This window comes from Myxocyprinus asiaticus, chromosome 49 (assembly GCF_019703515.2).
Source record: "Myxocyprinus asiaticus isolate MX2 ecotype Aquarium Trade chromosome 49, UBuf_Myxa_2, whole genome shotgun sequence".
In the NCBI taxonomy this organism is placed as follows: Eukaryota; Metazoa; Chordata; class Actinopteri; order Cypriniformes; family Catostomidae; genus Myxocyprinus; species Myxocyprinus asiaticus.
This window is the reverse complement of record NC_059392.1, coordinates 9,424,002-9,450,272: the sequence shown is the minus strand read 5'-3', so window position 1 is coordinate 9,450,272 and position 26,271 is coordinate 9,424,002. Positions and strand designations below refer to the sequence as shown.

At 37.5% G+C, this 26,271-nt stretch overlaps 2 protein-coding genes and 1 pseudogene across 3 annotated transcripts in view; all 3 read right to left on the bottom strand.

Annotated features, from left to right (window-relative positions):
- Positions 1-299: 299 nt before the first annotated feature.
- On the bottom strand, positions 300-15,696 carry rab3b (RAB3B, member RAS oncogene family). The gene is made up of 5 exons (XM_051693203.1): positions 15,261-15,696; positions 13,692-13,916; positions 7,402-7,520; positions 7,147-7,271; positions 300-1,652 (listed from the first exon to the last, which is right to left on the bottom strand). Exons 2-5 carry the CDS (start codon positions 13,914-13,916, stop codon positions 1,468-1,470), a joined length of 654 nt encoding a protein of 217 aa, XP_051549163.1. The 5' UTR covers positions 15,261-15,696; the 3' UTR covers positions 300-1,467.
- A 1,070-nt stretch (positions 15,697-16,766) lies between these two features.
- LOC127437998 (ATP synthase mitochondrial F1 complex assembly factor 1-like) lies at positions 16,767-22,354 on the bottom strand (annotated as a pseudogene).
- Positions 22,355-23,020: 666 nt separating this feature from the next.
- frem1b (Fras1 related extracellular matrix 1b) overlaps positions 23,021-26,271 on the bottom strand; it is a 47,120-nt gene continuing 43,869 nt past the window's right edge. For both annotated transcript variants that reach the window (XM_051693190.1, XM_051693191.1), the window contains 6 exons: positions 25,451-25,722; positions 25,309-25,356; positions 24,540-24,701; positions 23,925-24,040; positions 23,734-23,819; positions 23,021-23,413 (listed from right to left, as the gene is read on the bottom strand). In XM_051693190.1, the coding sequence (XP_051549150.1) occupies positions 23,205-23,413; positions 23,734-23,819; positions 23,925-24,040; positions 24,540-24,701; positions 25,309-25,356; positions 25,451-25,722 (893 nt within the window). In that variant the 3' untranslated portion in view covers positions 23,021-23,204. The remainder of the gene's footprint in view (positions 23,414-23,733; positions 23,820-23,924; positions 24,041-24,539; positions 24,702-25,308; positions 25,357-25,450; positions 25,723-26,271) is intronic.

Below are 26,271 nucleotides of genomic sequence, written 5' to 3'. Positions count from 1 at the left end.
TATTGCTATTGTTCTTTATAATAATTCAATAAACCAATACATTTTATTAGTAGTAAAATTATATACGAAAATATATTATTATTAATATTATTAAAACAATAATACAATTATTTAAAATAATAAAACAATAAAATAAATGTTTATTTTATTTGTAAAATCATATATAAAAACATCATAATAATATAAAACAATAATTTTTTTATTATACAGGACAACTATTTTATATATTATTTTTAGAAATTGTATATATATAATTTTATTTTGTCAAAGAATTAGACTGTACATAAATGTAACCTGTGATTTCATGTGATTTGTGCTTTTATTGTTACAAATTGCATCTAAAAGTAACATTCACAACAATCTGTACAATCACTTTACGCCCCAGTGCAAATTGTCTACAAATCAAAATACACTAACAGCAAATATACATCTATATATTCCCAGTATAAGCCAGCAGCATAAAAATAAATATCTACTCAGAGAAAAAATGTAGCCTATAACATCAGAATTAAAAATATCTAATTTAGAATAAATTCTACTATAGTTACATAAAACACTCATACGTAACAGCACTTGATAAAAATCCAAAGTAGTTTATACATACACCAATCCACAGGGATTTGCTACAATTATTTGAATTATAAACACATCCTGGCACAAATTCACAATATATTAATTTTCAACGTTCAGCTCGAGGATTTTAGTGAAGAATAAATATATTTTCATAACAAACTGAACATCACCTGACTATAGAATGTGTTAATTGAGTGTTCAGTCGATTATTACACATAACAATTATATGTGGTTCTGACAATACAAGCTTTAACATTAATAATTGAATGCTTTATTTTTGTGTAAGATGTGAATTTGTGTTTTATGGGATATCTGATTATGACATTATATGAGGATTGCTTAAACAAGTGCTCATATTCTTTAAAAGCATACTGTGCCAGCAGTTCAAAGATGGAATCCAATATACAATGTGCATTTTCTTCTGAATAAATAAATAACCAAAGCATTTCAACCACCCTGAAAACAAAACTCAAATTCTGCATAATTTTCAGTAATGGCCATTCTGCAAATGTCTGAGTTTTCTGTGCCTTTTAATAGAATAACCACCATTATTTGATTATGTTTGAACTATATACTGTATAAACGAATTATGTGACCACCATTAAACTACTGGTATATACTACACTTGATATATAATCCATGCATGATTGTGCCACAATAGATTGTGTTTTAAATCTAGTTTCAGCAGTGACCACTAAGGTTCTGAGAGCCACATGTTTTTGTGCTTTGCTCTATAGTCCCTGGTTTGAGTTTCCTATGGACTGTAGATTAGATTACTAAACTACTTGACGGCTACAAACTTACAGGTCAATTGTGATTTCCACATAACAGAACTTCAAACCAAAGAACATCAGATCCACTGCTAATAGGTTGGCATTCAAGGAAAGATTAAAATCAGCAACAATTCTGAGGTAGCTGCGGCGGCTTATCGGTTAGCCGGGTCGTTTTGGCACCGGTTACCATGGATGGATCCGTATCGACTCTTTCCGACATCTTCACACAGATAATTTCAACTAAGCGCTCGAACACTTGTCTGACGTTAATGTTCTCCTTGGCACTTGCTTCGTAGTAATCAAACCCTGCAAGAAATGTTGCATTTGTTTTGGTCAACTTTCATGGATACGGACATAAATAGTACAATTATTTTCACTTTATCTTAATCAGAGGTCTTCAACATTTTCCAGGCCAAGAATCCTTTGGGGTATTGTTTATTATATACAGTGGTGTGAAAAAGTGTTTGCCCCCTTCCTGATTTCTTATTTTTTTGCATGTTTGTCATACTTAAATGTTTCAGATCATCAAACAAGTCTAAATATTAGTCAAAGATAACACAAGTAAACACAAAATGCAGTTTTTAAATGAAGGTTGTTATTATTAAGCGAAAACAAAATCCAAACCTACGTGGCCCTGTGTGAAAAAGTGATTGCCCCCTAAACCTAATAACTGGTTGGGCCACCCTTAGCAGCAACAACTGCAATCAAGCGTTTGCGATAACTTGCAATGAGTCTTTTACAGCGCTGTGGAGGAATTCTGGCCCACTCATCTTTGCAGAATTGTTGTAATTCAGCCACATTGGAGGGTTATCGAGCATGAACTGCCTTTTTAAGGTCATGCCACAGCATCTCAATAGGATTCAGGTCAGGACTTTGACTAGGCCACTCCAAAGTCTTCATTTTGTTTTTCTTCAGCCATTCAGAGGTGGACTTGCTGGTGTGTTTTGGATCATTGTCCTGCTGCAGAACCCAAGTTTGCTTCAGTTTGAGGTCACGAACAGATGGCCGGACATTCTCCTTCAGGATTTTTTGGTAGACAGCAGAATTCGTGGTTCCATTTATCACAACAAGTCTTCCAGGTCCTGAAGCAGCAAAATAGCCCCAGACCATCACACTACCACCACCATATTTTACTGTTGGTATGATGTTCTTTTTCTGAAATGCGGTGTTACTTTTACGCCAGATGTAATGGGACACACACCTTCCAAAAAGTTCAACTTTTGTCTTGTCAGTCCACAGAGTATTTTCCCAAAATTCTTGAGGATCATCAAGATGTTTTCTGGCAAAAATGAGACGAGCCTTAATGTTCTTTTTGCTCAGCAGTGGTTTTCGTCTTGGAACTCTGCCATGCAGGCCATTTTTGCCCAGTCTCTTTCTTATGGTGGAGTCATGAACACTGACCTTAACTGAGGCAAGTGAGGCCTGCAGTTCTTTGGATGTTGTTGTGGGGTCTTTTGTGACCTCTTGGATGAGTCGTCGCTGCGCTCTTGGGGTAATTTTGGTCGAACGGCCACTCCTGGGAAGGTTCACCACTGTTCCATGTTTTCGCCATTTGTGGATAATGGCTCTCACTGTGGTTCTCTGGAGTCCCAAAGCTTTAGAAATGGCTTTATAACCTTTTCCAGACTGATAGATCTCAATTACTTTCTTTCTCATTTGTTCCTGAATTTCTTTGGATCTCGGCATGATGTCTAGCTTTTGAAGATCTTTTGGTCTACTTCACTTTGTCAGGCAGGTCCTATTTAAGTGATTTCTTGATTGAGAACAGGTGTGGCAGTAATCAGGCCTGGGTGTGGCTAGAGAAATTGAACTCAGGTGTGATAAACCACAGTTAAGTTATGTTTTAACAGGTGGGGCAAACACTTTTTCACACAGGGCCATGTAGGTTTGGATTTTGTTTTCCCTTAATAATAACAACCTTCATTTAAAAACTGCATTTTGTGTTTACTTGTGTTATCTTTGACTAATATTTAAACTTGTTTGATGATCTGAAACATTTACTTGTGACAAACATGCAAAAAAAATAAGAAATCAGGAAGGGGGCAAACACTTTTTCACACCACTGTAAATGGAATTGTGCATTCTAATCCTGGCCTAAAATAACATGCATATAGTCCCATATTATGTTTTTATATTCATATATCATGTATTTACATACTTTGTTACAATGCTTACATCGCAAAGCCATCAAAATAACCATCATATACTTGTAAATTACATTATTATTTTAATTGAAGTTACACCACAAAATTCTGGGCTCTCTATCGACATCTGTGGTAGAAACATAAAATTGCAAGTGAATTGCGGATAAACATTGTTTTATTTTTTCCATCGTTGTTATTATTTGTCACGCACACGGTCGAGTGCTCAGCCTTTCAAAGTATACTCTGACCATTAGCCCATGTGAATGCGTGCAACGCATGTGCACTATAACTGCTTTGTGGTATTCTTTTAGCACATGCGCCGAAGACACGCAAAGACGACAAAATTTGCATCACGCGGAAACGAAAGTATACTTTGTCCTTATGAAGAAAGATCCTACAAGACGAATATATGAAAAATATGGAGGCGGCGCAAGTAAGTAGCATATCTTCTTTTCTTTGTTTACTGACACGATGTAAACATGAAAGGGCGAGTGACGTAAGCTGGAAATTTCCCGCCAAAGCGAACTCAACAGCTCTGAATGTAAAATCATTCCCCACTCATTATTTCACATGCAAATGAGCTTTGCTGCAAACTATTCATTGTCACCAAAGGTTTGCTGCAGGTTCACCACTACTTGTGAAGAGCTGCAAATTTCTGGCAAACATTTGCAGCGAATTGCAAGCTCATTTGCAAGTGAAAACAATGAGTGGCACATCTGCAGCAAGTTTGTCAGAACTCTCTGTTTTTTTAAGGGCTAGTTTTGAATTCTGATTTTTTTATGTACTGGCTCAATTATGGTAGTGAGCTCGTTTCTAACCAAAAATTAAATGAGAAATCCTCTGTAGTGTACCTTTAGTAAATTTCAATGGTGGAGACACAATGAAACATTTAGCTGAACTTTGGCTTCATATTTAAGCTTTGGTTGAAATATTTCGTTGTATTTTTGTTTGACTAATCATTTTTCACAATAGTTAGTTTGAGATCCAACATTAGGGGTTTTCACACATTCAGTCTTTTCCGGAAAATGAACATCCTTTTTTCGTTAAGAGGTCATGTGTGAACAGCAACCATTGGAAAATGCCGATAAATCAGCGTCGGAAATTTCCCCGGAATGAGAAGACATAACATTACAGGTGTGACAAAGAGGAGGGCGTGGCCAGGCTGTAGCGATGGACGCCCGGTGCCGGGGACGCCAGTTCGAGAGAGAGAGAGATACACACGCGACCGCTGTGTGTGTTTATGTTTGTTTAAGTTCATTTATGTAATTTAAGTTATGTTGACTGTTCTGCTGGTTCCTGCCTCCTCCTTGCCTATCCTTTACCCATTACATTGGTGCCGAAACCCAGGAAGGAGGAGGGATGCGCTGTGGTGGAGTCGTCACCACTGCCGACCACCAGGGGAGGAGCCGCGGCCGTCCGCCAGGGGACAGAGGAGTCGCTGCCGGCCACCGGTAGTCAGATGAACCGCTGCCATCCTCAAGGGGAGGGGAGGAGCCATTCTGTCCGCCAGGGGTTGGAGGACTCACTGACATCTACCAGAGGGCGGAGGAGTGGCTGAGGACCAGGCGATGCTGTTTTTCTCTCTCCTCTCTCTCTCATTGTCTCTCCCCCTCGCTCTTTCCCTCTCCCCTCTCCCAGGGCACCAGAGAGGCGGGGAAGACCTGCCGGCAGTAGGACGGCCGGAAGGGCAACAGCTCCCCCCCAGGAAGGGAGGGGAGTACGTCATGCCGGAGTTTTCCCCAGCCTGAATCAGTGGCAGAGGAGTGTGACGAGGAGAAGGGCCTGGCCGGGCCGTAACGATGGACGCCAGGCGCTGAATCAGTCCAATCAGCGGGAGAGGGATAAAGAGGAGCCGGGGACGCCAGTTTGAGAGAGAGAGAGAGACACACACAGCCGCTGTGTTTGTTTGTGTGTTTATGTTTGTTTAGGTTAATTTATGTAATTCAAGTTAAGTTGACTGTTCTGCCAGTTCCAGCCTCCTCCTTGCCCATTTTTTACCCATTACAACAGGAAAAGTTCCATTTTGACGCTATGTGTGAACAAAGCTGTAATATTAACAGTTTAAGCACGTACAAGGTCAGGATGCGCTGACGAAAGAAGTCTGTTTTAGGGTCAGTTATAAAGTTCTGACGGAGATGACGCAATTACTCCATGCCATCTAAAGGAATGTTCTGTCAGACGCTTACAATGGAAGTGAATGGGGCCAATCCATAAACGATAAAATACATATTGTTTCAAAAGTATAGCTACAAGACGTAAACATTATATGTGTTGACATGATTTTAGTGTGATAAAATTACTTACTAATCTTATCTGTGTAAAGTTATATCCAAAATTACACCTTTGTTACCATGATGATGTAAAGTCGATAAACCCTGTAAGAGATTTTATCACACTAAAATAATGTAAGCATGTATAATGTTTACGTCTTGTAGCTATACTTCTGAAACGGTGTGAATTTTAATGTTTATGGACTGTCCCTATATACTTCCAGTGTAAGTGCTTTACTGTAACTGATATTTTTGCTTTTTTAAATGAACAAGGGATGAGTTGAAAATATTTTCTGTGGTAATCAACAAAATGGACAATTCAATTGGCCAGATAGTGAAACTAAAATGCTTCTTTTCATTGGAGCGGATGAAGAAAATTGTCGACAGCTTGAAGAGACAGTAATTGATTCTGTTAATTAAAATAAAATAACTAGCCTCCTTTGGGAATTATGTAAATACAGGACCAAAGCCTATTCGGCAAATTACATCAAAGAGTTTTTTGGTGCTGATGTGTGAATGGTAGCAAAACAGATAAAAGGCAGAAATAGCAGATGTGGTACAAAGGCAATTTGACTGAAATTTAAAGGGATAGTTCACCCAAAAATGAAAATTATCTCATCATGTATTCCACCTCATACCATCCCAGATGTGTATGACTTTCTTTCTTCTGCTGAACACGAACGAAGATTTTTAGAAGAATATCTCAGCTCTGTAGGTCCATACAATGCAAGTGAATGTTGACCAAAACTTTGAAGCTCAAAAAAGCACATAAAGTCAGCATAAAAGTAATCCATAAGACTCCAGTAGTTTAATCCATGTCTTCTGAAGCAATATGATAGGTGTGGGTGAGAAAAAGATCAATATTTAAGTCCTTTTTTACAATAAATCTCCACATTCACATTATTCTTTTGTTTTTGCCAATTCACATTATTTGTGCATATCGCCATCTACTGGGCAGAGAGGAGAATTTATGGTAAAAAAAAAAGGACTTAAATATTGATCTGTTTCTCAACCACACCTATCATATTGCTTCTGAAGACATGGATTAAACCACTGGAGTCATATGGATTACTTTTATGCTGCCTTTATATGCATTTTGGGCCTTCAATGTTTTGGTCACCATTCACTTGCATTGTATGGACCTACAGAGCTGAAATATTCTTTTACAAATCTTCGTTGGTGTCAGAAGAATCAGAAGAAAGAAAGTCATACACATCTGGGGGAGCATGAGAATGAGTAAATGATGAGAGAATTTTCATTTTTGGGTGAACTATCCCTTTAATGGGTTTTATGTGTAACATTAACTAGAAATTGGCGAGCCCTCTATGGATTGCGGACTCCCTGTTGAAGACTCTGAATGAAATGGTATCGGGTCATATAACTTACCTAACTGGTCTGCTAAATGTTTCCCCTTTTCAAAAGGCACCACTCTCTCCTCATCCATATCACACTTGTTTCCAACTAATATCACCTGAGCGTTATCCCAAGAATAGGTCTTAATCTGTGTTGCCCTGGAAGAAGACAATCATTTACAGCATAAAAGCTGAAACAGAATAACTTTATTATCTTATCTCTAGATCATTCCTACAAGAATCAACACATTATGGATGACAGCTAAAAGATTAACCTTTTTCTACTTACCAGTCCTGAACTGCATTGAAAGACTCTTCATTTGTGATGTCATACATGAGGATGAAGCCCATTGCTCCTCTATAGTAAGCTGTAGTAATAGTTCTATAACGCTCCTGTCCAGCTGTATCCTAAAGACAACATCAACAACACAGATTAACAAGATAATTTTGTCAAAACAAACTTGGATGTTAGCTTGACAAAGCCTTGTCTGAAAGATTAAAATAGTTTTAAAAGTACGAATGTTGAGTCAGGTCAACTGAGTGGTTGCTAGGTCATTTGCTAAGTTGTTCTGGCTGGTTGCTAGGCATTGTTAGGCTGTGTTAGCTTCTAAGGTATTTTTAGTCAATGTAAGTCTATTCGATTTTTGTGATTTTTCGATGGTCCGCTATGAGAAAACCGTATCTTCGAACAGTTAGAAAACATATAGCACTCTAAGTCAGATCAGTCTGCAGGTCTGTGCCAAGTTTGGTGGATGTAGTTTGAAAGCTCTAGGAGGAGATCCAACTGAAAATGTTGGTCTTTGTGACAAGGTCTCTGACTTTCTTCTCAAGGAGGAAACGAGGGCCGGGTAAATGTTCAACACAAGTCTTTTATTTTACACACTTTCTCGTCTAACACAACAAGTACTTGCTTTTTAGCACAACACAAAACACACAGAACACTGCTGCATGTGTCTCTCTCTCTCCTCCGGCAGTATGGACTCCTTTTTTATCCCTCTCCAGCTCTCACTGTAACACAGAACAGCTGTTAGAGATAATTTCCCACAGGTGTCAATCCTTACCGTTCTTCCTCTCCCGGCCTCGCTCTCCACAGACATCGCTTGGCCACGCCCACATCACCACAGTCTTGTTTTAAGATTTTTGGAAAAACCCTAAACCAAGTCTGTAAAATAACAGTACAGAATGTTGACTTTGTCAAGCCAACATAATTAGATATTTTGTGATATCTGGAGCAACAAAGATGGCATTAAAGTCATCAGCTCTTTTGGAAGTTCATCCATTTGAAGGTGAAAGGTCAGGAGAAGAAGTTTGTTTTTGTGCAGCTTATTGAGGAGAGGCATGCTTTTTTTTCTAAGCGATTTGATCTTGCAATCTAACAGACTTATTTTCACCTGGCGAGTGATAAAATGGGCAAAAAATCCCATTGACTAACATGGAACGAAGAACCCATATCTAGGGTACAGAATATTGTAAACTTGGGTATGGGTTTTTTCCAAAAACAGCCTAGTCCTTCAAGAGCAAGGATCATTCAAGATTTGCCAATTTGCCAACAGATGCTTCAGCAAATAATCCAGCACTTTGAGAACAATGTTCCCCAAAGACAAATTGGAAGGATTTTGGGCATTTCACCCTCTACAGTGCACAATATAGTTAAAAGATTCAAGGAATCTGGTCAAATCTTGGTGCGTAAAGGGCAAGACGAAAAACCATTTCTGAATGCGCATGATCTCTGATTCCGCAGATGTCACTGTCTTAAAAAACGTTCATCTATAATGGATATCATGAACATTGGCTTGGGGTAACTTTAGTAAACCTTTGTCAGTCAACATCATTCGCCGCTGCATCCACAGATGCAAGTTAAGACTTTACTATGCAAAGCAGAAGCCCTACATCAACACTGTTCAGAAGCGCTGCCGACTTCTCTGGACTCAGTCTCATCTTAGATGGAAAGTAGAACAGTGGAACTGTGTTTTTTGGTCCGATGAGTCCACATTTCAAATCGTTTTTGAAGCCGTCGTGTTCTCCGGGCCAAAGAGGAAAAGGACCATCCAAGCTGTTATCAGCGTCAGGTCCAAAAGCTAGTATCTGTATGGGCAAGGGGTGTGTCAGTGCAACGTCACATAGCAACGTCCTGGCACAGACAAGCAACAGGAAAGCCCCTCTCAGACTTTCTTCACAAAAAGAAAAAAAATCTAGTTATCTAGCTATCACCATCTCTCGCATTTATACATTATACGTTTGAACAGAGAGTGTGTATTTATGTCAAAAACCACCCGCCTGTTTGCAGCAACCCATATTGCAGCATTTCCGAGGTGAAATGTCCACTGAGTGGTGCTAAAAGCGAATAACATTTTCCCCAAAAAGATTAGGCTTTTAAGGTCTACCAAGTTATATAACAACAAATCCGACCTTCCTATCCTAAACCTAACCGATAGTAGGCTGAGTAAAAATATCGATTTTCCGATGCATTGCGATCTTCGTTTGAACGATCTCAATATCGATTTTTAAATCCCAAAATCAGTCTTTCACCCTATGTGGCACACCTCAATAATGCAAGGAAATCATTTGCATGTACCACCAAATCTCACACTATGCGACTAAAAATGTCTGTGATTAGTCACTGGCTAATAAATGTTCAGATTTCACTCACCAGTGATTGAGTAGTATAGTGAAGAAGAAGAGGTCCTTTTAGAGTAAAAGTTTGGTTTAACTAATTCTGTGTCCACAAATCCATATGTCATTAAATAATGTCTCTTTTAATACCCTTTCTTTTTTATTTTACAGTCAGTTGTTGATTAAAAACAACAACAAAAAAGAAACATTTAATTCTAATCACACATGGATGCGCAAAAAAACACACACCTCTTCTCTCAATATATGCGTTTACTGGCTGATGCCGGTAGTCTTAAAGAGACAGTACAGATTAAGAACGTGTTCTATATATCAATGTAAATACTTGTAAATAGTACACTATGATGAAGAGTAGGGCGTGGCCGGGCCATGAGGATGCACGCCTGGTGCTGAATTGTCCTAATCAGCCGGGAGGGGGATAAAAACAAGCCGGAGGTGCCAGTTCGAGAGAGAGAGAGAGACACACACGCAGCCGCTGTGTGTGTGTCTGTGTGTTTATGTTTGTGTCATTAAAGTTACGTTGACTGTCCTGCCGGTTCCCGCCTCCTTGCCCATCGTATGAACCCCGTTACATACACATTATGCGAGTAAACAATAAAAATGTTACAGAAGTATATATGCAACATAATACTGTATATGCAAATTTCAAGACATTAATTGATGGAATAGACTGAATTTGAAAAATTTTCACAAGCTAAAATGTGACCAATTTTATGAAAAAACTAATGATAATATTAGCTGAATTAATATTGTACCTAGAAGGGTTGCCTAGAAGGTTCCTTTACACCTAAGAGCATTAGCTGAGAGAGAATTTATTTTATATGTAAGCAAAATGGACATTGTAACAGAAATGTACCCATATGAATCGATATCGAATCGAGATCGGAATCAAAACAAGAGCTTGTGAATCTGTATCAATACCCAGCACTAACCGATAGTGTCATAAAAGCAAATGTGACGTGAAAAACGCAATTTCTGAAGCAACCATGTCATTTTGTGGTGTTCTTAATTACACTTTTGGCTCACATGACAAATTGCACAGTCTTCAGGACTCGTACCCCAACCTTTCACGTCGCCAGACAATTTGATTGTGCCTGTTGTTAGTTGTTTATGCAAATGTTAAAAAAGTCAAGCGCTCTAGTAAAAGTGTTTTAATGTCATAAGATAGCATTGTGTGAGAAACAGGCCAAAAAGTAAGTGTTTATGAACTGACAATGTGCCGTTTTACTCGTAATTTATATGAAAGGGAATAAAAGTCATTGTTGTTGTAGCGCCTCTAGTGGTCAATGCAAAGCCATGCAAAAAACATTTCACAAAAAGTAGGTACACTTTAATAACATGATTCTATGAGACCAGGTTAAAAACAACATTTACAGGCTCCATGGCTATGATGCTCATGTGAGAGACCAGGGTTCGAATCTGGCTCACATTTTGGCCCCAATCCCTCTGCTTTATCCCATAATTTTTGCAATCAAGAAAATTAAAAATGACCAAAAAAGTAAAAAGACTTTAATGTTGATTTCTATATACAGTTGTGCTCAAAAGTTTGCATACCCTTGGAGAATTGGTAATATATGTACCATTTTTAAAGAAAACATGAGTGAGCAGGCAAAACACATTTCTTTTATTTCTTATGGGATTCATATTCAACTGTAGGTTATAACAGAATGGCACAATCATAAAACAAAACATGGTAACAAAGAAAAAAATGAAATGACCCCTGTTCAGAAGTCTGCATACCCTTAGTTCTTAATACTGTGTATTGCCCCCTTTAGCATCAATGACAGCGCGCAGTCTTTTGTAATAGTTGTCTATGAGGCCCCAAATTCTTGCAGGTGGTATAGCTGCCCATGCGTCTTGGCAAAATGCCTCCAGGTCATGCAAAGTCTTTGGTTGTCTTGCATGAACCGCACATTTGAGATCTCCCCAGAGTGGCTCGATGATATTAAGGTCAAGAGACTGTGATGGCCACTCCAGAACCTTCTTCTGCTGTAACCACTGGAGGGTCAACTTGGCCTTGTGCTTAGGGTTATTGTCGTGCTGGAAAGTCCAAGAGCGTCCCATGCCCAGCTTTCGTGCAGAAGAATGCAAATTGTCTGCCAGTATTTTCTGATAATATGCTGCATTCATCTTGGCATCAATTTTCACAAGATTCCCCGTGCCTTTAGAACTCCCACACCCCCAAAACATCAGTGAGCCACCACCATGCTTCACAGTGGGGATGGTATTCTTTTCACTATAGGCCTTGTTGACCACTCTCCAAACATAGCGCTTATGGTTGTGACCATAAAGCTCTATTTTGGTCTCGTCACTTCAAATTACAGTGTGCCAGAAGCTGTGAGGCGTGTCAAGGTATTGTCGGGCATATTGTAACTGGACTTTTTTGTGGCATTGGTGCAGTAAAGGCTTTCTGGCAACTCGACCATGCAGCTAATTTTTGTTCAAGTATCGTCATATTGTGCTCCTTGAAACAACCACACAGTCTTTTTCCAGAGCAGCCTGTATTTCTCCCGAGGTTACCTGTGGGTTTTTCTTTATTTCCCGAACAATTCTTCTGGCAGTTGTGGCTGAAATCTTTTTTGGTCTTTCCTGACCTTGGCTTGGTATCAAGAGATACCAAGGAATTTTCCGCTTCTTAATAAGTGATTGAACAGTACTGACTGGCATTTTCAAGGCTTTGGATATCTTTTTATATCCTTTTCCATCTTTATAAAGTTCCATTACCTTGTTACGCAGGTCTTTTGACAGTTCTTTTCTGCTCCCCATGGCTCAGTATCTAGCCTGCTCAGTGCATCCACGTGAGAGCTAACAAACTCATTGACTATTTATACATAGACACTAATTATAATTTAAAAACCCACAGGTGTGGGAAATTAAACTTTAATTACCATTTAAACCTGTGTGTGTCACCTTGTGTGTCTGTAACAAGGCCAAACATTCAAGGGTATGTAAACTTTTGATCAGGGCCATTTGGGTGATTTCTGTTATCATTATGATTTAAAAAGGAGCCAAAATTTATTATGTGATAATAAATGGCTTCATATGATCACTATCCTTAAATAAAAGACAGTTTTTTTTTTTTTTGCATGATCAGTCATATTTTCAAAATCAATGCCAAAATTTAACAATTTCTGCCAGGGTATGCAAACTTTTGAGCACAACTGTAAAAAATCATGCTGAGTATATTTAGATATATACAGTATATAACAACAGCTCACCAGTGACATTTCCAAATCAGGAATGTCAAAGAGGCAATATAAACCTTCTTGATATTTCTATATATAGCTGTGTGACATATTGCGACCTTCAGTGCTGCACGAATGCAACACATAACAAATGTATGGAGGACACAAATAGGCCTGTCTGTACTCAAATGCCAGATCTTTCGTTTTGTTTTGCTCCTTCGGTCACCAGTTTCCCTGCAGCTATTTTGAATGAGAGTCTATTTTTAACCTCCGTCCTCTATCAAAAGATCAATCAATGTATATTATGAATTGCTGCTTATTACAAATTGCGTCTGTGTAACACTTCTCACCCCAGCGCTCTTCTGTGCCCGACGAACTCTCTGCCAACACCCCCCTTACCCTGAGGGGCCACTTTAATTGGCTATGAGGATCTCTCTGCCAGTGAGCAGTATTAAGTGCTGCTTCCATGACAACCAGCACTGATGATGCATGTGGGGAAAAAATGGAAGGCGCTTGCCTTCATTTTCACCTGGAAAAAGATGGCTCTCATTGACATCGGTGATTGTGGAACGCATTTGAGGCTAGTGAACTTGGATACATTCGGATACGGTATTAGATTAATGATCCCCATCACATTGAAACTAAAAACTATTTGGGACAAAAAAATAGCACAATTTTCAAAATGGGTAAACCCTTTCAGTTACCATAGGAACATAAACAACATCCAATTACACCAGGAAACCTGCTTTAGTAAAGCACTCACCCATATCTGGAGCTTCACTCTCTTGTCATTCCTATAAACTGTCTTCACCTTAAAGTCGATGCCGACAGTGCTGACGAAGGAGTTGCTGAAGGAGTCATCTGCATATCTGAATAAGAAGCTAGTCTTTCCCACACTGCTGTTGCCAATGATCAAGAGTTTGAACATGTAGTCAAAGTTTTGATCAGATCCATCTCGCTGCCCAAAGCGCTGGTCTGCTTTTGCCATCTGCCAAGAGTACACAGAACAAGGTTAGGAAAGAATGTAGACCAGTCTCAACCCTGGAACTACTAAGCAATAGTGTCTACACTAAAATATAAATTAATAAATAAATGTATGCATTTCAATTTCAAAACATATTTCCATCCAATTGAATTAAGTAGTCTTTAACAAAATAAATTATTTTTTTTTTTTTTACATTTTATTAATTTATTTTTCGTTAAATTGTACACAATTTCATTAGATTTGAAAATAAAGTGTGTATTTTTTTTTAAAACAGGCTACATATTTATTAACTGTATTGAAATTGGCTTACACAAAATAAAAAAATAATATAATGTATAAATATTAAAAACTATATAAAATATTAAATATAAAAAATAATATAATAAATGATGATAAATAATTACCTCATTGTCTTGTTGTGAATTAGTTGCTTAAATAATATTAGAGTGAGCTAATATATTATAGGCTATGTTTAAAATGTAATATTATAATAAAATATATAGATTTTTAAAACATCACCTTGTCATGAATGAGCCCTGGTCTATTTATCATTAAAACACATCTTCAATGATGCATAAATAAATGTATTTATTTATTAATATATAATGTAATATAATATAATATAATGATCACCTCATCTTACTGTGGTCTATTTATTACTAAAACATCTTAAATTACAAATAAATAAATAAATAAATAAATAAGTAAATAAATACTTTTAAATTACTATAAAATAAATAATTTTTAATATATAATAGGCTCTGTATAAAATCTAATATTATAATAAAAAATAAAAAATAAATGATCACCTTGTCATGAATGAGCTCTGGTCTATTTATCATTAAAACACATTTTCAATTATGCAAAAATAAACATTAAAATATTATATATATATATATATATATATATATATATATATATATATATATATATATATATATAAAAACTATTAAAAATAAAATAAATTATCACCTCCTTATCTTGCTATGATTTAGCTTTGGTCTATGTATTATCAAAACAAGTCTTGAATTATGCATGTGCCAATTCATAATTTCAACAGCCATGATGTTATATTACACATGTCGTCTGTTTGGCGTGACAACACAGTTAAAGCATCACAGAACATTACAGGTTGAGCTACAGATGACATTAGTCAGCTTCAATCATTTACAACCATAAATATCATCGCATAATCTGAGTGTGCTATTTTGAACAATCAGGTGGCTATGTAAACACATGAGCTCATTCACAAGACATTAACGACACCCTAAACGACGACAGTCGCCGACAAACATCCACAAATGACAAGGAGCCGTCAATTAATGGCCAGAGAATGGAGATTCTCACCTCGGATGTAAGCGCAGCTCCCTCGGTCCTTCTCTAGGTGGGCGTTTATGGACGGCTGCAGCAGCACCTGACGACGCGTGTACACTGAGGGGCCGTTCACACCAAATATGTTCTTGCGTCCATCAGCGCTGTTTTAAAATGGATTTCCTATGAAAACATGCGCTAGACGGGTATTTTGGGGGCTGTTCACACCGAACACGTTCTTGCGCTGAGCAGAGCATATATGTCTCGAGACGCGTTCTTAACAGTCGAAGTTATTTTTCACTTGACACGGCGAAATGCGGCGTTACGGTCAATTCGCCCGTCTAGCGCATATTTGTGTAGAAAAGCAATGGAAAAACAGCGTACAGACACAACAAGTTCGGTGCTAACGGTGTTTGACGTAGATGCCGTTTCGAGTTAAAAAGAACTTAAACTGTTAAAAACGCGTCTCGAGACATCAGAGTTCTGTTCGTTGTGCTACGTCTCGCTGTTTCAGCGCATGAACGTGTTCGATGTGAACGACCCCCAAAGCTGTTACCATGCTCAAAACGCCTTCATTTTAGTGGCTATTGATAGGGGAATTTAATAGCGAATTTATTGGAAGGCGCGCTGTGTACATTAGGGCGGGGCATCGGTGAAAAACGCGTTTATAACGTTGTCGGACATGATCTGAACTCTAAAAGGAATATTCCGGGCTCAATCGACAGTATTTGTGACATAAAGTTGATAACCACAAATAATAATATTAATATTAATAATAATAATAATAATAATAATAATAATAATATCTATTCCTACCTCCTTAAAAAAAAAAAAAAAAAAAAATCGAGGCTACAGTGCGGCACTTACAATGAAAGTTAATGGGGCCAATTTTTGAAAGGGTTTAACAGCAGAAATGTGGCGCTTTTATTTTATATGTTAAAACTCATGTATTATTTGAGCTGTAAAGTTGTTTAAATCGCCGTTTTACGGTGGTTTTAGGCTTTACGGCATTACATCGTCATGGCAACGAAGTTGTAAAATTGGATATAACTTTAAACAAAAAAGTTTAGTAAGCGATGTTATCACACTGAAATCATGTTAACACTCATATTGTTTACGTCTTGTAGCTATACTTTTAAAACGGTGAGTATTTTAGCGATTACATGTTGGCCTCCATTCACTTCCATTGTTAAAGTGCCTCACTGGAACTCAGACCTTTTCTTTACTTTTTAATGAAAAGGAGGGACAAGTTGAACTCATTTTTTGTGGTAATCAACATTATGTGACAAATGATGTCGATTGAGCTTAACTCTTACTTCTTTAATGTAATTCAGCACTGAATGTAAACACTTATGGATGATCGAAAAGTGAATAAAATCAAAATCTTGAAAAACACATGACTAAAAGTACAGAATTAGACACATCATCTAAAGTGTAAAGCTTCTCTTTATTATAAATTATACCACATTGGGAATAGGAACACAATTATTTCCCAGAAGTAAATTCAAATCCATTTATCAATCTCACTTTACAGGTCAAGGTTGTATTTACATCAGGGTTATACATGCTTACATCTAATGTTATCTGATTCACTTTCAGTAATGGGGATGTATTATGTGAACCTACAAACATATACAGAATACAAAATGCAACATACTTCTTCATAATACCTTCCTATTCACAATAAAATGCCTCCATCTTTGCATGTTAAACACAGAATTAACACATGATCAGGCAACCACAGTATTATAAGGCCTATCAGGCCTTTAGTACACACACAGAATGCATATCCAGGTATTGAAAGGTGTCATATGGGAAATTAAAAATTGAAGACGAATCTGCATACATGGTAGCAGATAAGCATGATTTACAGTACTGTATGAACCTCATGAGTATCAGTGTGAATTGCAAAAGGCATGTTTTTCCACTCAAGTTGTAGCCAAGAGATCCACTAATTAAGTGGATCCCCAAGGTCAAAAGTCCATACTGGGCAACAATATCAACAACATTATTGTCTTTTGAGTGGTTAATTTCTGATGACTCCTGATCCTATTCCACTCTGTTCTAGTTCTGCTATTACAGACATGTGTTTAAACTCTGCCGGTTTGTGGTTGAAGGTCTCCACCAATCGGAAAGTCTCATGCCGCTGCGATCCGTAAAACAGCTGCACCTGATTGGCCAAGTATTGTGCCTTGTGGACAGTCTGAAAAAGAGTTTCAGAAATGTAAATTAAAAACAGATTAGTGAAAATTGATAATTGTGATATCTAACATTTCTGTAGGTCCGTATAGTGGTATAAAATTAGCTGACTGGGTGCATTTTCTCCCATAGTCTGAAACTGAAACCATTTTCACTAAATTCTGAGCCAACATAAACCAATGGTTGATATTAAAGGGGGAGAATATAATACCTGAACATTGATCAAAGACGTGAAGTGCAGCTCATGGTTGGCCCATTGGCCAACAAAGAATTCATAGCCCTCTTCCTGGGGCAAGGCATACAGAAACTGTGGAAACATTGGCAAAATGCATTCATACAGAAGATGAATATCCACTCCAGTGTCAAGCAAGATACATACCTTGACAATTGACCATCATAAGCAGAGTGCAAGATTCAATATATTTTGCTCAAAGCAAAAGAGAAAAAGGTACATTATTTGTTCCTTCTCTTGAAAGGAACTAATGCCACCAAGTGACGGTTTACTGGTTTACAGCCCCACTTTTTTGGTGGTTTGACACAAATAAATGTAGTACAGCTTTTGATTTGCAATGTTTAAAAGATGTAATATTCTTACCTTCGGGCATGAATTGGCATGACCAAAAATAATTTCAAATGTTGAACCCTGAGTTAAAGAGAGTGTTACAAGATTGTTGAAAAACACTATTGTTCTTGATATTTACATTTCATTTACATGATTCAATTGCTTAAAAAATCTAAAGTTTCACAAGTCATCAAATCAAAGTTGAATTCATCTAAATATTTCACTAACATCCAGTTCATAAATAATTTGTGGAACAAAAACAGAACAGTTGATGACAAAAAAAGGAATAAAACAGAACTCACTGGTATGACTGCACTAATTGTGTCTTTCTTTGAGAAATACTGCATCCAAAGCTGCACAAAGAAGAAAAAGTGTTTGATCAACTCCAAAGTAACACAATTGGTGTGGTGGTCTATACTATTTTCTAAATTAATGTAATAGTTTATATTAAAGTATTTTGCCAATACCGGTACCTAAGGTGGTGGGAAAGGCCAATAACAGATTAATAGGCTGATAGTTTTTAAAATCTATTTATAGAATGTCAAAAAAATTCTTTCTATATTATGTCAGGCAAAGACAAAGAGTCCAAAATGAATAAAATCCCAGACGCAGTTTTTTGTTCAACCAAAATCCCAATAATAACCAGAAAAAATGAAGATTTGGTGCATTATGTGGGACATTTAAATATAAACAAGCCTGAAACACACCGGGGACTCTTATTTTGAAATGACGAAAAAAATATTGACAACCATCAACATAGATTTTTGCCGATAACGATAGTTCCAAAAAGCAACTATCGGCACCGATTAATCGGTAAAACTGATATATCGGTCTACCTCTAGTTCATATTACAGAATGTTTACATGCTAAGACTATGCTAAGTAGGGTTAATTGTCCAATTTCCTCTTAATAGAGCACAACAGTCAGGTTCTGGAAGTAAAATCCATGAATTTTCTGCATGTGCGAATCGATTTTAAATGCTAACTTATAAACCTTTAAAGACAGACCTATCATGAGCTCTAATGTTGTTAATCGATGGTATATGCTTCTGTTGAAGCCATCAGTCTGCGTTATTTCAACTTAATTTTTTCAAAAATTGTGTTTAATGGTGGAATTCCTGGTGAAGAACTACACTACCCATGATCCTGAAGAGAAACGCTCCACCAAAAAGAAAATTGTGGCAAAAAATGTACACCAAATAATCCATTCAAAACATTCAAAAGCAATTCTGTCATATTCACATACGTTCAACAAAAACAATATAAATACAGATTAAAAATAAAGAAAGGGCATCACAAACATATATCAAATTTATTATGCAATGACACAATCTTCCTGGTTTTCTTGTTTTCTGCAAATTATGTAGATTCTCAAAGTTTGTTGCTAGGAAAATATTATATTCATGACATGAGGAATCAAATTTTCCTTGATCTTTTGACATGTAAGATGTCATTGTACTATAAAAACATACTGTAAGTTTCAGAACTGAAAACTTCCTCAATAGAAAAAAAGAGCATTTATTTAAACCAAGCTGCAAAAACGGATCTTTGGAATTCATGGAACTTGTGACATCACAAGGACCAAATACATCTGAATATGCAACGCCTATTTTTCCGTCATTGCACTCTTGGCCCCGCCCACTGGTGCTCAGTCAGTCACACAGGTGAAGAGAAGAGAGATTGGGCCTGTCATGGGAGATTCATCCAAAGTGGACTTACACAGGACACCTTTATGTGCCTGTCTGGATTAAAAGGTTTTTCTTCCAAAACATGCACTGCTTTGACTTATCATAAATCTCGTGCCACATTTTAAAAGACACAATGTCAAGTTATAACTCTAAAAAGGATCCTCCATTGTGTTTTGAAGGCGTCCTGGACCGTTTTTGCACCTATCAGTGCTATTTTTAATTGTTGGTCTTTTGTAATCATCAAATCAAAATCAAATCAAATCTCGTTTATTGTCACACAACCATATACACAAGTGCAATAGTGTATGAAATGTATGTGTGCAGTTCCGAGCAACATAGCAGTCGTGACAGTGATGAGACATACCAATCTACAGTAAACATCAAATTTACACAACATATTTTAAAATCTAATATACACATAATTACACACAACACAATATACAAATAATAACATACAATGTACATTATAAAATGCACACAATATAGAATACACATTATACAATAAAAAAAAAAAATAGTATATATAGTATATATAAAATGTACAGTATGTTGTATTGTACTGTATTGACATTCAGGCTGTTGGTTGATAGTCAGTTGCCAGTGTGTTGTTAAGAGAATATAATTTATGACAGTGAGACAATAAGATTAATAAAGTGCAGTGCTGATGTATGTTGATCGTGAGAGATCAAGAGTTCAAAAGTCTGATTGCTTGGGGGAAGAAGCTATCATGAAGTCGGCTGGTGCAGGTCCTGATGCTGTGATACCGCCTGCCTGATGGTAGCAGTGAGAACAGCCCATGGCTCGGGTGGCTGGAGTCTCTGATGATCCTCCGAACTTATTTTACACACCGCCTGGTATATATGTCCTGGAGGGAGGGAAGCTCACCTCCGATGATGTGTCTGGCAGTTTGCACCACCCTTTGCAGGGCTTTCCGGTTGTGGGCAGTGCTATTGCCGTACCAGGTGGAGATGCAGCCAGTCAGGATGCTCTCTACAGTGCTTTTGTAGAACCATGTGAGGATGTGGTGGTTCATTCCAAACTTCCTCAGCCGTCTCAGGAAGAAGAGGCGCTGATGAGCCTTCTTCACAATGGCCTCAGTGTGGACGGACCATGTGAGTTCCTCATTGATGTGGACACCCAGGAACTTGAAGCTGTTGACTCTCTCCACTGGTGCTCCATTGATGGTGATGGGATTGTGTTCTCTGTCTTTTCTTCTGAAGTCCACCACAAGCTCCTTTGTCTTACTGATGTTGAGGGAGAGGTTGTGCTCCTGACACCAGTGTGTCAGAGTGTGCACTTCCTCTCTGTAGGCTGTTTCATCATTGTCAGTGATCAGACCTACCACCGTCGTGTCATCAGCAAACTTAATGATGGCATTGGAGCTATGTGTTGCCACACAATCATGTGTGTACAGGAATACAGGAGTGGGCTAAGAACACAGCCCTGCGGGGCTCCAGTGTTGAGGGTCAGTGATGAGGAGATGTTACTGCCCATTCTAACCACCTGGCGTCTGCTTGACAGGAAGTCCAGGATCCAACTGCACAGCGAGCTGTTTAAGCCCAGAGCCCGGAGTTTCACATCAAGCTTGGAGGGCACTATGGTGTTGAATGCTGAGCTGTAGTCTACAAACAGCATTCTTACATAAGTGTTCCTTTTTTCCAGGTGGGAGAGAGCAGTGTGTATTGTAGATGCAATGGCATCATCAGTGGAGCAGTTGTTGCGGTAAGCAAACTGCAATGGGTCCAGTGATGGAGGCAGCACAGAGCAGATGTAATCTCTGATTAGTCTCTCAAAGCATTTGCTGATGATGGGGGTCAGAGCAACAGGGCACCAGTCATTTAAGCAAGTGATTTTGGATTACTCTGGTACAGGCACAATGGTGGACGTTATAAATATTTTTCTTACCTCTCCAATTTCAAATCCAGATTTTTCCTATACCAAATCAAGATTCAGAATTTATCCTAATGTCTATACAATTGAAAACAGAAAAAGTAAAATAAAAAATAAGCAGGAGATACAAATGATAAACTTATTTATGTTTTGTTTTTAAATCTCCAATTTAGTATGCATGTAATTACAGGTGACAGATCAAATGTCATACCTTATATTTTGTGAAGCCCCCAGAACCTGCTTCACCTCATTGATCCAACTACAAATATGACAGAAAAATAAACAAACTCTCTGTGGTGCATCTGATATTCCTTAATAATGTAAGCGTTATGTAACATTTATAATAAAATGTATTTTTAGGTACAAAAAAGTGTTAGGTCTTGTCATCACCTCCTTCTCCATATACTTCATGAATTCTGCTTGTATGGAGTGTCCGAGCGGCTCCGTCTTCATCTCACTGCGCTTCTTCAGTCGGACTTTAGATTCTTGAGGTTTTAGACTGATTTTACATTAGTACACACATCAGATTAGTATTTAACACTCCCAACAGTATTGCATTACAAATAACCTACATCACCATTTGACAGCTCCTTACCCCCGTAGCTTCTTTATCTTTTCTTCATATTTACCATAATAGGGATTTTCCTCTAACTCTGGGTTTTGCTTTATTGAAAACGTCCTGAACTGAGACGGCACAAGTCCTGGAATAAGGGGTCGGATGCCAGTGGCCCTGACCGCCAACATCCCACGATACAAACATGACATTTGTACCATGGCCGCCGCAATCGTTTCCCCTTCCGGGGAGGAAACAGGCAGAACCAATTTTAAAGGAATATCCCATGTTCAAAACAAGTTAAGCTCAGTCGACAGAATATGTGGCATAATATTGATTACCACAATAATTAATTTGGACTTCCTCCTACTATTCTTAAAAAAAAAGAAGCAAAAATCTTGGTTCCAGTGAGGCACTTACAATAGAAGTGAATGGGGCCAATCAGTAAATGTTAAAATGCTCTCTCTTGCAAAAGCATAGCCATAAAACATAAACAACATGCATGTTAACATGATTTTAGTGTGATAAAATCGCTTACTAACCTTTTCTGTGTACAGTTATAGCCAATTTTACAACTTAGTTGCCATGACGATGTAATGTCAACAAACCCTAAAACCCTATAATGACTGTAAAAACGATGATTTAAACTTTACAGCTCTATCAATACTTCAGTTTTAACAGAAGAATTAATGAAGGTGCTTTTATAACATTATAAGCTTCACATTTCTGCCTTTAAACCCTCAAAAAATTGGCCCCATTCACTTCCATTGTAAGTGCCTCATGGAGCTATTTAACATTGTCATCAAATGTGAGAAGGCAAATCAAGTTAGCGCAGTTTTAAGAGTAGTAACAATAGATTTTGACAGGCGTGTAGACAATTCACAAATAAACAATTCTGTAGAGGTTATCTTTTTTTATTGTTATCAACATTATTGGATATTTATATTTTAATAACATCAAGAATGCATGCCATTGTGAATTAAAATGTAATTATTCAGCACACTAACTGCTAAATTTTTAATTTTTAATTGAAATCATTCAGAAGAAACAAAAACAATATTAAATATCATAACAAATTAAATATCTGCTTTAACTGATTTGTGCAGGCGCTGAACAAATGTATCTGTGCTCTGATCCTTCAATGCAGCTTTTTGGAATCCATATCTTCTGGTTCTGAGCCAAAACACATGAAGAACTAGCATGGTCCTGATGATCGGTCACCCTTTCCTTATTGAGTCTGGAGAAAGTCAGAGGCCTGCCATCAATCCAAGACCATTGTTCTGGACCACCAGTGAGACCTGTATAAAATCATAGCAGTTTTCTTATGTACAAAGAAAGCTTACATTCAGTTTTTAAAAAAAAGTACTGAAGTAAACCATATAGTACAGTGATGGTATCAGATCATAGTACTATGGTTATTTGAAATATACAATGGAACTGAATGATTACCATATTCATATACCATGGTATTTACATGGTCATCCACGGTACATGACCAAAAAACATGAAACTAAATAAACCTGGTATTACCATTGGACCATTTCCAAAAAAAGCATGGTAATTCCATGGTATTTTTTTGGTAATGACAATGTCTGTGCACTACTACTAATATGCATACCAATCCAGAATGCTTGCTTTCCAGCAAACCTCCACATCCACTTCATATCAGTCTTCGAGTGGACACTTGACAAGTCGCCTTCAAGCCTAATTTTGGAGACAGGACATCAATATTTAGGAGTAGAAAGGACAGATGTGTGTCTAATAAGTATGTGCGTATATGTTTCTTTGAGAGTAAATGGTGTTACACACAGCATGCAAGCATGTTGAGCGCTGCTCCAGCTTGCAACACCAGGACCCAAAATATAACAGTTCCTCCGGTAGTGAGACCAGCCATTAGGACAACCAATACTTACAGGCTTCTGAGACTGAAAGAGACAAAGCAAAGATGAAATGTGAGCCCATTTGCATTATAAAGTATCATTTAAGACAGTACACAAGATAGATAGACAGATAGATATATAGACTAAATAATACCATAGATAGATAGACAGACAGACAGACAGACAGACAGACAGACAGACAGACAGACTAAATAATACCATAGATAGATAGACAGACAGACAGACAGACAGATAGACTAAATAATACCATTGATAGATACATAGATAGACAGATAGACAGACAGACAGACAGACAGACAGACAGACAGACAGACAGATAGATAGATAGATAGACTAAATAATACCATAGATAGATAGACAGACAGACAGACAGACAGACAGATAGATAGACTAAATAATACCATTGATAGATACATAGATAGACAGATAGACAGACAGACAGACAGACAGACAGACAGACAGACAGACAGATAGATAGATAGATAGATTTTAGTCTCGTATTAGAGGAAATTCTGAAGTATACCTTGTGTTGTCGCACTCCTGAATCAATTACAGAAAAGGCTGAGTCTCTCTGGAGAGTCTCTACTGATCCGGACCAATTCCAGATTGGAGTGATCTCCAGTTCAGAGTGGACTCGAGGTTCTGACATCTTTTCCTGTGGTCTCATTGGGATAAATCCATGGAACTAATGGAGAAGATGATTATATGTCACACTTGTCACAACTTAACCTCAGCCTTAAAGGTGCACTCAGTAATTATTTACATTTATTATTATTATTTATTATTATTATTTACACTGACACCTAGGGGCGTGGATGCATCATTTAAACAAAATAGTTTTTAGTTACTGAAGCTATTGTAGAAATTCACTATTCATAGTCAACTATGATTAATTTAATTAGTGAGTGAAAGTGTACAATAACAGTGTGCCAGTATTCTAGTATTCGGCTAGTCATGTGATCCTAACATGGCAGCCCCCATGAGGGGACCCTCTCCATGTAGAATAAAACAGCTTTTATAAGGTTACCGATATGACTGGAGTCTTCATCTCATGTGAGTGCTTATGATTTTATAATTTTTTTTTTCAAAATTACTATTCATTACTTTGGGAGTAAAACTTTTTTAATGAGGAAAAAATTACTGAGTGCACCTTTAAGCAAATTATTATGCCAGACTGACTAAAAGGTATGAAATACATAATGAAAAACAGAATCATTATTGCCTGAATTAATTTTTTTAATTTTTTTTTATTTAGGTACTGTAAGCACAAAAGAAAAAAGAATAAAACCTACTCTCCAAACTCTTTCTTGATTTCTGTTGTCCATCTCTGACAGATATGTCTAAAAAAACATGATCATTTCTAAAGTGAATAGTGTTATAGTAATTATTCAGGTGTTAAATAAATAAATTAGGAAAAAAGGTGCTCTCACTCACTTTGTGTCTGTTTCGACCAAGGATCCGCAGTTGTCTCTGGCCTTGACTGCTAAAGGACTGATCCTGAGGTTTACCTTCACTGTAATGACTGAAGTGAGTGCGATATGGTACGTCCCCTCTCGGCGGATAGTTCTCCCAAAGGATTGCAGTCCTTGGGTCTGCAGTGTATTCCTCAACTTGTGGTGGATCAGGTTCGTGGATATTTGGAGGGCTTTGGAAAGGATGTTGCTTCTCATCTTCTTCAACAATAAGGTCATTTGGATTACACCAGCCTGGAGGGGAAACATTTTCTCAAATAATATAGAAATATGTGTAATATGGTGGGTATGTAGAGTTAGGCCAGAAACATAGTTTATGCATGTACAAGTACACAGATGCGAGCGCTTGGCCAACGTGCAATCTGGTTGGACATGCTTAACGTGCATTCTTGAATTACTGTGGCGGTAAAAAACACCAGTTTTATTATGAGTTTTGCCATGATAATTATTTCTAAACATAGAAGCGAACAGTTCACACTAATGTTCGCTATAGTGCCCCAGGCTGCAATGCTTACTTGCGTTGTGTTATAAGTTGCAGTCTATCACATTTTTGGAATGCAACAACACGCAAAATCGAGCTTGTATAGCTAGAAGCGCCTGCTTTAATGTATTTGCATAAAATAATGTTTTGGGCTTATACGTTTTCAGCGTGCCGTTATATCTTGTGCACAGTCGCGTGACATAGCGGCACATGGACAACCAAAATATTTTAGCCTTAGTTTTTCTAGACAGCCGTAGTGCGCATGTGTCGAACACGTCCATATGGGCTTGTGGTCAAAAGAG